The following is an 11287-nucleotide window of genomic DNA, read 5'->3' as shown; positions in this document are numbered from 1 at the left end:
ATCCTCTCCACTCAACAATCCTGTCCAGTGCCACCATCGTGACACCCCAGTCTCCGCCTCAGCCTCAGTACAACTCCTGGATAAACCATCGTTTGTGCCTTTGTTCATCTCCACATACAGCTGTTCCAAGTCCCTTTTTACCACGTATCCATTGCAAAATAATTGCACTTGAGATGTTTACGTTCTCTGCACAGATATGGAAAAATGGGAAAGATGGGAAGACAGTGTAATCATAATCAAGAGCCACAAAATAATAATCTGTTGATATCGGCTTGCCTCATGCCCATTAAAGAAGTCAATGGGTCATTCTTCCCTGGTCAACTCTCCGTGTGACTGCAAACCTACAGCAATGTGTTTTATTCTTTACTGTCCTGTAGAACAGCTGAACCAGCCACTCAGTTCAAGGACGGCATAACACGCTGGCCTGACCAGGGCTGCACACATCCCGTGAGGGCAGATCAAAAGGAAAGATAATTCCCTCCCTCTGCGTGTATCCCATATTCCTGCAGGTGAATTCCTTTCAGGTAGGTGGCCATTAACTATTTTAGATGTATTCTTTGTGATTGAGTCTCTCCCCAAGAGTGATGTCTATCTCGATAGCCACCTCTGGTGCTGGCTTTATTGATGCTGACCTACAGATGTAAGGATGTTTTAAGTTCCACATCAGTGGCAGTGCATTGTAAATGAATGGTTTCCTGTGTCACATGAAGGAAATGGAGCCAGCTAAGCGAGGGAAGGAATTATTGTGATCAACTTTGAGAGCGTTGTTGAGGCTGTGTTTGGGGTATTGTGCAGATTTTATCTCCTTTATTAGGAGTGATCTCCTTACCATAGAAAGAATGAACACGAGTTCCACCGGATTCATCCCTGGGATGATGGCACCATGAGGAGTGAATAAAGGTTGATCTTTAACGCTGTGAGATAATAAGAGATGATTGCATTGAACCTTGAGGGGTATGGACAATCACTCCTTATATTCTAAACATACAATGAGAATGTGATAAGTTCCATGACTGTATTTCACTCAGGATACATGATGCTGGATAGTTTAAGTGCCTCTGCGGACGTTACGCTTACCCACAAAACCCCCACTCCCTACGGCGATTGAGAGAGATAGAAAGGTCCAGCTTTTGAATAAACTCTCCCCACATTAATACAGAGCAGTTGGTGTGTGATCTTGCACTGAATGTCATATTATCCACCACGCCGGCAGCAGCCACAATACCTTCATTCTATAACAGTCAACTACTTCCACCAGCTTCTGACCTTCATGAAGAGCATGAATCCATATCATCAGAGAAGTAAGGTGCCTCCTTAAGGTTTAGTCCATACGACTATACGACATAGGAGCAGGAATTGGGCAAGTTTGCCTATTGAGTCTACTCCACCATTCAATCATCGCTGATAAGTTTCTAAAACCCATTCTCCTACCTTCTGCCCGTAATCCTTGATCCCCTGGATAATCAAAAAAACTATCCCTGTCTCAGATATATTCAATGACCTGGCCCCACAGCCTTCTCTGCCAATAAATTGCGAAGATTCACCATTCGCTGGTTAAAGAAGTCTCCTTATCAACGTTCTAAAATATGTTCGCTTTAAGCTAAGGCTGTGTCCTTTCGTCTTAGTCTCTCCTACCAATGGAAACATCTTATGAACATCCACTCGGTTTAGGTCATTCAGTATTCTGTATGTTTCAATTACATTTCCTCTCTTCCTTCTAAACTTTATCAAGTATAGATCCAAAGACTCAAACATTCCTCATACAATAAACTTTTTCACTCTTATGATTATTCCCGTGAAAATCTTCTGAACATGCTTCAGGGATAGTACATCCTTCCTGAGATATGAAGCTCAATAGTACGCGCAACACTCCAAATGTAGTCTGACCAAAGCTGTATACAGCCTGTTCTTATATTCAATTTCTCTCGTAATAAATGCCATCAATAATGACTGCAATTGCCCTCCTAACTATTATCTCAGCCTGCAAGCTTATCTTAAGAGAACCCTGCACTTGACCTCCCAAGTCCCTTTGCAATCAGATTTCTGAATTTTCTCCCCATTTAGGAAATAGACCATGCCTCTATTCTTCATGCCAAAGAGCATGACCTCACAAATTCAGACGTTGGAATGCATCTGCCAACCCCTTCACCTGGCCAATTCCTTCTTCAGCCTCTATGTCTCCTCTCTCCGACCTGGCACTCTACGTATCTTAGTTTCGTCTGCAAACTTAGCCAGAGTGCCGTCAGTTACATCATCTAGGTTGTTAATGTATAAGGTAAAACGTTATGGCACCAATACTGTGCCTTGCTGACCACCACTTGTCACCTGCTGCCATCATGAGAAGGACCATTTTATCCCCACTCTCTGCTTTCTGTCAGACAGGCAAGCTTCTGTTCACGCCTCTACCTTGCCTCTAACACCACGGACCCTTATCATAATCAATAATCTCCTATGTGACACCTTGCCAAAGGCCTTCTTGATGTCCAGATGGATAACATCCATTGGCTCTACTTGATCGAGCCTGCTCACTTTTTCTTCAAAGATTTCCATCAAATTTGTCAGGCATGACCTTCCCTTGATGGAACCATGCTAACTTTGCCCTATTTTGCCAAATGCTTCCAAGTATTAAGAAATCTCATCCTTCACAAGGGATCCCAGGATCTTACCCACGACAAAGGTTAAGCATTTGTTTTTGTCTTTTCTTCCTTACTCCCTGGGCAAAAACAGATGTCACATTAGGGTGTTTCCAATGCTCTAGGATTGTTCCTTTCTCGAGTAATTCCTGAAAAATCACCACCATCACCTCAACTAACTATTCAGCTATCCCCCTTATAACAAAGGCATTTAATCCATCTGGTTCAGGTTATTTAACCAACTTTAAGCCATTCAGCTTTTTCCTAGCATGTTCTCCATGGTGGTGGTCACCATACTCAGCTCTAGCCACTCACTCTCCTGAATGTTTGAGATATTATTCGTGTCTTCCACAATGAAACTTATGCACAGTAATTATCCAATTCCTCGGCCATTTTCTTTGTCCCCACTGCTATCTCTCCAGTGTCATTTTCCAGCAATCCAATGCCATATTTTGACTCTCTTTTGTACTTTATATATCGAAAGAAACTCTTACATTTCTTCCTTTACATTACTGGCTAGCTTACACCGATATTTAGTAATCTCCCTCCTTATTTTATTTTGTTTGCCTTCTGTTTTGTCTTTGTAAGTTTCCCAAAACTCTGGTTTCCCATTGTACTTTCCCCCATTATGTCCTTTCTCTTTTGCTTTAATGCTATACCTGACTTCCTTCGTGAGTCGCGGTTACCTCATTCTCCATGTATCATGCCGCTTTTTACTCGGGGTAAATCTCTGTTGCATCCTGAATTACTCCATAAATCTCCTGCCATTGCTGCTCCACTGTCTTTCTTGTTGGGCCCTTCTACTAGTCAATTCTACCCAGCTCCTCTCTCATGCCTCTATAATTGCCTTTATTCAGCTCTAATACCGTTACCTCTGATTCTAACTATGCCATCTGAAATTGCAGAGTAAATTCAATCATATTATGATCATTGCCTCCTATGATTTCCTTCTCCTTAAGCTCCCTTATCTAAAATGCCTGCGCAAGCTGCTCCAAAAAACCAACTCATCGACATTCCACAAATTTCTTCTCCTGCAAACCACTACCAACCTGAATTCCCAGCCCACCTCCGTAATGTAATCCCACATGATCACTGTAACTTTGTCTTTCCTACACTTCTTTCTAGCTCCTGTTATATCTTGCACCTCAACTCCTGACGACTGTTTGGAGGCCTGAACAGAGCTCCAACTACATTTTTTTTAACCTTTTTGATTCCTCAAGTCTACTGATACAGATTCCACACCACTTGACCTTACTTCATTTCTTCTTATTGATTTAATTTCATTTCTTTCTAATAAGACAGCCTCCTCCCTTCTATCCAACTGCCTATCTTTTGATAATATCCTTGAATATTCAGCTGCCAATTCTGATCCTCTTGCAGTGACGTCTCCGTGATGGCGACCTGCCAATTTGTGTATGAGTCACAAGCATTTTTACTTTATTCGTTATACTGCATGCATTCCGATATAACAGTTCAGCCCTGTATTAGCTATTCCTCTTCTCATTGTCATTTGTTTGTCCTGTGTATTTGAAGTTTGATTGCTCACACTTTCCATATTCCCTGTGTATGGTGCTGCGTCTGTGCTGGAGATTTAAATAACTTGGAGTCATAGAATCATAGAGATGTATAGCATGGAATCAGAACCTTCGGTCAAACCCGTCCATGCCGATCAGCTATCCCAACCCAATCTAGTCCCACCTGCCAGCACACGGCCCATATCCCTCCAAACCCTTCTTATTCATATACCCATCCAAATACCTCTTAAATGCCTCCACCATTTCCTCTGGCAGCTCACTCCATATATGTACCACCTTCTGCGTGAAAACGTTGTCCCTCAGGTCTCTTTTATACCTTTACCCTCTCACCCAAAACCTGTGCTCTCTAGTTCTGGACTCCCCGACCCCAGGGAAAAGACGTTGCCTATTTACCCTATCCATTCCCCTCATAATTTAGTAAACATCTTTCAGTTCACCCCTCAGCCTCCGACGCTCCAGGGAAAACAGCCCCAGCCTGTTCAGCCTTTCCCTGGAGCTCAAATTCTCCAACCCTGGCAACATCCTTGTAAATCTTTTCTGAACACTTTCAAGTTTCGCAACATCTTTCCAATTGGAAGGAGGCCAGAATTGCATGCAATATTCTGACAGTGGCCTAACCAATGTCCTGTACAGCTGCAACATGACCTCCTAACTCCTGTACTCTGTACTCTGACCAATAAAGGAAAGCATACCAAACGCCTTCTTCTTGAGTTCTGCAGTCTTACCCCCTCCTTTAATTCGGGTTTTCTAATTTTCTCTATAACTGACACCACCCCACACTCACTTAGCTTAAAGTCCAGTCTGCAGCCCGAGTTATGTGATTTACCAGGATTCCGGTCCCAACACGGTTCAGATGAAGACCGTCCGATCAGCACAGTGCCCTCCTTCGCCAGTACTGGTGTCAATGTCCCATGATACAAACCCATTTCTCCCGCACCAAACTTTGAGCCACGCATTTTCCTGCTGACCCTGTGCTAATTAGCTCATGGTTCAGGCCGTAATCCAGAGATTATTTCCTTTTTGTTTCTGTTTTCTAATTTAGCTCTGAGATCTTCGTATCCCTTAACAGACCCTCTGCTCTAGTTTTATCTCTGTCGTTGGTACCTACACAGACCACGACCAATGGATCGTTACCCTCCCACTCCAAGTTCCTCTGCAGCCCAGATGAGGTATCCCTTACCCAAACACCAGTAGGTGACGCAGCTTTCAGGACTCACAATCGCGATCACAGAGAACAGTGTCTTACTATACTATCCCCAATTACCATAATATTTCTCTTCTCTTGTCCCGCTTGAAGGTTTCCCTTAACTCGGTGCTGAGGGCAATCAGCTCACCCTTCCTGCAGTCTCCATTCTCATCCACACAGGGAATAAGATTCTCGAACCTGTTAGACATGGACAGGTGCTGAGGCTCCTGCAACTCTACCTCCTGAATCCCTCTACCTGCCTCACTCATAGCCAAACCCTCCGCTTTCTAACCACTGGCTGACTTTGAGTCAGTGGATCTAAAGATTGTAACTGTCTCTTGAATTACAGCATCCAGGGAACTCTCCCTCTCCCTGATGCCTCGCAATGTTTGAAACTCAAACTCCAGTTAATCGACTCTGAGACAGAGTTCTTCTAGCATGCAACATTTATTCCAGACATGGTCACTGGGAACCACAGTGGGCTTCACCACTCCCACATCATGTAGAAACAACACATCACCCGACCCTCCATCCTTACTTTATTTAACTACTATTGAATTGTTCCTTTATAATTTTTAGTTGTTTTTGTACATCTGCTTATGCAAGTTACAACCAATAAATTAACATGATTCAATTTAACACAGATTCAAATTTAACACACTCCCTATTTGCAAATCAGATCACACCTTCCCTTTGTCAAATCTGCTCATTATCTTCTGAAAGAATTCTGACAGACTTGTCAGTGGGACCATTCCTTGATGAAGCCATGCTGACTCGGCCCTATTTTACCATGCACCTCCAGGTACTCTGCAATCTCATTGCAAGCAGTGCACTCTAAATCCCTAATAACGGCCGATGCCAGGCTCTACTGCCCTATGATTTCCTGTATTTTGCCTTTCTTCCTTCTTACACAGAGATTTTAAATTGTCCATTTTCCAGGTCTCTGGGACTTTGTTTGATGATAGTTATTCCTGAACAGTCGCGACCAATGTTTTCACAATCTCCTCCGCTAATTACTTCAGAACATTGGTTGTTATCCTTCCAGTCTGTGTGATTTATCCATTTTCAAACATTGCAGCTTCCCTAGTACCTTCTCCTCAGCACTGATCACTACATCCATTCCTCACCCTTGACTCACTTGAAGTTCTGGAATGTTCATAGTATCTACCATTGTGAGGGTTGACGGAAAGTACCTATTTAGGTCATTCTCCAATTCTTTGTTTTCAAATTCTCTGCAGCCAGCCTCAATTTCTGGTTGTCCAATGTTCACTCTCCCCTTTTATATATCTTTAAAAAACTCCTGCAATCTCTTTTTCTAAAGCAAGCGAGCTTACATGTGTCGTGTTCATCATTTTATTGCTTCTTGAATTGTCCTCTGCTGCTGTATAAAGGCTTCCCAATCTTAGACAGGCTGCGTGAGAGCATTCCTGTTAACTCACTGTCGAAAATATACTCATGCAACTGTCCTAATCCTGTTGTCCATCATTAGATAGCGTGGTGACAAAACACTGCTGCCTCACAGTGCCAGGGACTCGGGTTCAATTCCAATCTCTGGACCCTGTCTTTCTGGAGATTTTGCCATCTCTGCATTTGGAGAATTTCCTCTTTTCTCTCTCCACAGCATGTTTCTGTGTTTGTTTCAGGTTTCTGCCATCTACAGTATATTTGCTTGTGTTTGATGGAGAATTGCTGCAAAATGACGGGTTTATTGTAAAAGTAGCTCTGGTCCTCAGGCTTCCTGAGTGCTTGGGAATCTTGCCCAGCTACTTATGTGAGTGCATGTCCCTGATTACCTACTCTGTCTCTCTCAATCCCTGAGTCCGTCCGTCACTGCATGCAACCTTTCATCGAGACACACCGGGATTCCCCACACCCCATTGCCTGGCACTGGATGCTCCCTACGCAGTGAGCGCACAAAGACACTGGGCACTTTCTGACGCGCTGGGGATCCGGGGTAAAGACCCAGCTATTAAAAGGAACAGAATAGCTAAAATCCAATTGAACAGCAAAGCAGAGTAAACAGGCTGACTGGCACCCATCTGTTGTGACATTTTCAGGTCTTTTGGACTAATTTCTGTTTATCCTCGTCCATGTACAAATAGATGCTCCATAAGTATATTTTGTCACATAGGTTTGGTGGAGGTGACAGATATCAGATCCTATGGTCATTGCGACTGATTCGTTGGGCTCCACTTTCCTAGTTAATGAGATCACACTTAAGTTTTTATTGTCAATTCTATCCATTTTAAAGTAAAGGTCTTGCTGGAGTTGTTCTGAAAGCATATTTGAATGTTGGGGAGACTAGATTATGCCACGTGCCAGTGAGGTTAGGAATAGGAAGGCAATATAGTTAAAAAAAAACATGGCCAAAGAACTGGTATGATAGGCAGCACTTCCAATATATGGATCATTGCGATTCCCGGGTCGGTAGGATAAACACAAGAAGTACGGGATGCAGCTGAACTGGCAGCAATCTCAGATATGTGGGTCATTGGGAATCCTGGGTCAGTATGAAATACACAAGAAGGACGGGATGGACGTGAACTGGCAGCAATCTCCTGGCAGGCAGGTTTGCTATTGTCACTCAAGAGGGATAAAACTAATGTGGCGGTGGGGGAGGGAGGGTGGAGCCAGAGCAGTACGTCCACAAGCACAGTGACTGAAGAGCAGTTGGAGACTAATCCCAGTACAACTAAGACCGGCAACAAACTGGCAGAGGGGAGTGAACACAATGGGACTGGCAGTCTGATGTATGCTGATTTTAATGTGAGCAGTGTGACAGGCAAGACAGTTAAGTATATATAACTATGATACAAATATTAGAGATTTGGTTGAGAGAGGGATCAGAAAACTGTCAATCCAATGGGTCCAGAGCGAGTTGAAGAATGTGCAGCGAGAGGCTGGAGACGATTGTTTGAAGCAAAATAATTACCCAGCAGTTGATTGGAATTGGACAGTGTGGGATGCAATGTTCAGATTAAAGGGACAAGGGAGGAAACTGAAATTGTCTGTTTACAATATTTTCCGCTTTACTGACAGTCCTTTGTAATCTCCTGTTACCAGAGAATAGACGAGGAGAATGTACCTCAGGGAAACTCAAACCAAATATCAGGTCAGGATCTGATGGAGTTTGGCTAAAGTGTATTTATTTCAATGCAAGAATATGGGTAAGGACGATGAACTGGGAGCCTGAATCCATACATGGGTCGATGATGTTGCGGCTTTACAGAGACTTGGTTGAGAGAGGGAAAGGACTGGCAGTTCAAAGTATCCAGGGTTTAATTGGTTTAGGCGAGATAGAGAAGAAGCTAAAAGATGTGGACGAGTTATTTTACTGATCAGGGAGAATGCTACATCTGCACGTGAACAGGACATAGAGGAGGGACCATCCAGTGCAGCAATATGGGTCAAGCTCAAAAATAAGATGGATGCAAGCACTGCGTTACTATAATCTCTTCAACAGCCACGGAGGGATTGAGGAACAGATATGTATGTCGATTAAGGAAAGGTGTATTTAAAAAAAAGAGTGGTCATAGTGAGTGTCTTTAATATCCCCAATAATGACTGGAAGTCCATGAGAGCAAAGGGCTTAGACGGGGTAGAATTTGTTAACTGCAGCAGTTTATGGATAGTCCAACGAGAGGAAGAACCATTCTGGACCTCGTATTGGCTAATGAGCCTGGCCAGGTGACTGACCTTTCAGTGGGACATAATTTTAAAAACAGTGGTCACAGTTCCTTCAGATTTAAGATAGCTATGAACACGGATATGTCAGGACCTTGTGGGAATCTACTGAATTGGCGGAAGACAAATTACGTCAGTATCAGGCAGAGCTAGGACGTGTCAATTGGGAGGAGCTGCTATCAGGCAAATCCAATTTTGTATGTGGGAACTGCTTGTTAAATCCTGACAGCAAAATCATCTGGTGAACGTTCTCCCAACTGCTCGAATTTCTATCTTTTTTTTTAAACTGATATTTCAAGGCCGCTGCATATAAGACAACAGGAAGAGATAAAGGATGATTCTGCACTGTGTCCTTCGCAGGATCAGCTTGTCTCTCCAGGCACCTGAAGTCTTTATTGTGGGTCAGAGAACTTCAGAATTGATAGAGCACTGAAGGAGGCCATTTAGCCCATTGGACACCGACGAGCTCTCCAACAGCACAATTTGTCAACAGAGAGAACCGAATGTGTGTGTCTGTGCGTGTCTGCGTGAGAGAGAGAAAAATTAACAGAGAAAAAAGGAAGTGAAGAGAGATAAAACGAATGGAGAGAAAACTGAGCCACAGAGTGAGTGAGAGCAAGAGGTGTCAGACGAGTCTGAAGTTATATCAGAAGACAGCATGAGGAGAAATACACAGAAATTTCATTTAGAAACTCCCACAGACTGCAAGCCCTTTGTCTGGTGCCGTAACCTGTGAGCACTATGCTGTCATCCCAGATCACTTATCTCCAATAATTTCACAGAAACGGGTTGCTGACGCTGAACAGTATCCAAATGAACAATAGATTAGTTCCAGGGAGAAGGTGAATTAATTTAAATATTCTGAGCCAATAGGAACTTGTAGTCCCTCTGGACACGTTGTGAGAGACAGGGCGAGAGATTCTCAGTGAGGGGGACCACTGACAGGGGGGAGATCAGCATCTCAGCTGTGGGTCAAATAATGACTGATAAAGGTTGAAAACCTCGTCCATGGTTTCTAAATTCACATTTCAATTCATATAACTCCACATCGTAGGTGTATTTTAACAAACTTGCATCTTTGTGGTTTTCATGTTTTGGTATGGACAGAAAAGTTTGTTTTTTGTACCTTTATTTTGTGTTGGGACCACAGTCCGATCGAATCCTAACTAAGGCTGTCGACAGAGGTCGAAACTGATTAGGAGTGTGTGTGTGTTGGCAGGGTGGCGGAGGCGGGGGGGGGGGGGGGGGGTCCGTTATGGGGTTAAATTAGAAAAGAGGAGGTAAATGTACAGAGCTCAGGAGAGTTTATTAAAATCTCCAGCACAGACGCAAATAAGACAGAGTGTATGGAAAGTGTAAGCAATCAGACTTCAAGCACACTGGATAAACAAATGAAAATGAGATGAGCAACCGTTAATACAAGATTGAAGGGGTTATACCTGAATGCACGCAATATAAGGAATAGAGTAAATGAACTTGTGGCACAGATTGAAATTGATAGGTATGACGTGATGGGCATCACAGAGAAGTAGTTGCAAGGGGATCAGGATATTCAAGGACATATATCCTATCAAAAAGACAGTTAGCAGAGGGAGTGGGTTTACATTGTTAATAAATGAAATTAAATCAATAGTAAGAAAGGAAGTAAAGTCAGATGGTGTAGAATCTGCTTGGGTAGAATTGAGGAATCACAAAGATAAGACAATCACAGTTGCAGATTTGCACAGGCCTCCAAAGAGTAGTCAGGAGCTGGGGTACAAGATACTCCAGGAGATAGAAAAGATCTGTAGGAAAGAAAATGTTACAGTGATCATAGGGGGATTTAAATATGCAAGTGGAATGGGAACCCATTTTCGGAGTGGATCGCAAGAAAAGGAATTTGAGGAATGTCTATGGGATGGCTTTTTGGAGCATCATGTGGGGGAGCCCACTCAGGAACAGATGACACTGGATTTAATGACGCAGGCTAGATAAGGGAACTTAAGGTGAAAGAAAACTTCAGAAGCAGTGATTAGAACATGGTTGAATTTATTCTGTAATTTGAGAAAGAGAAAGTAGAATCAAAGTTAACAGTATTTCAGCTGAATAAAGGCAACTGGAGAGGCACAAAGGAGAAGCTGGGTAGAATTGACCGGGACAGGGGTCTAGCAGGAATGACAGGGGAACAGTAATGGCAGGAAATTCCAAGATTAATTCAGGAGACACTGCAGAGATACATGCTGAGCAATAAAGGCATGGTACAGGGATAA

At 43.2% G+C, this 11287-nt stretch overlaps 1 protein-coding gene across 1 annotated transcript in view; it reads left to right on the top strand.

Moving 5' to 3' along the window:
- The first annotated feature begins 5290 nt into the window (after positions 1-5290).
- Positions 5291-11287, top strand: part of LOC148137383 (putative G protein-coupled receptor 139) — a 136041-nt gene continuing 130044 nt past the window's right edge. The window contains exons 1-2 of the mRNA XM_087982997.1: positions 5291-5337; positions 6998-7125. Of these exons, the coding sequence (XP_087839123.1) occupies positions 5291-5337; positions 6998-7125 (175 nt within the window). The remainder of the gene's footprint in view (positions 5338-6997; positions 7126-11287) is intronic.

This window comes from Chiloscyllium plagiosum, unplaced genomic scaffold (genome assembly GCF_037043375.1).
Source record: "Chiloscyllium plagiosum isolate Xiang-an unplaced genomic scaffold, Cpla_swu_hap1 HiC_scaffold_44, whole genome shotgun sequence".
Classification (NCBI taxonomy): domain Eukaryota; kingdom Metazoa; phylum Chordata; class Chondrichthyes; order Orectolobiformes; family Hemiscylliidae; genus Chiloscyllium; species Chiloscyllium plagiosum.
This window is presented reverse-complemented; position numbering and strand designations above follow the sequence as displayed.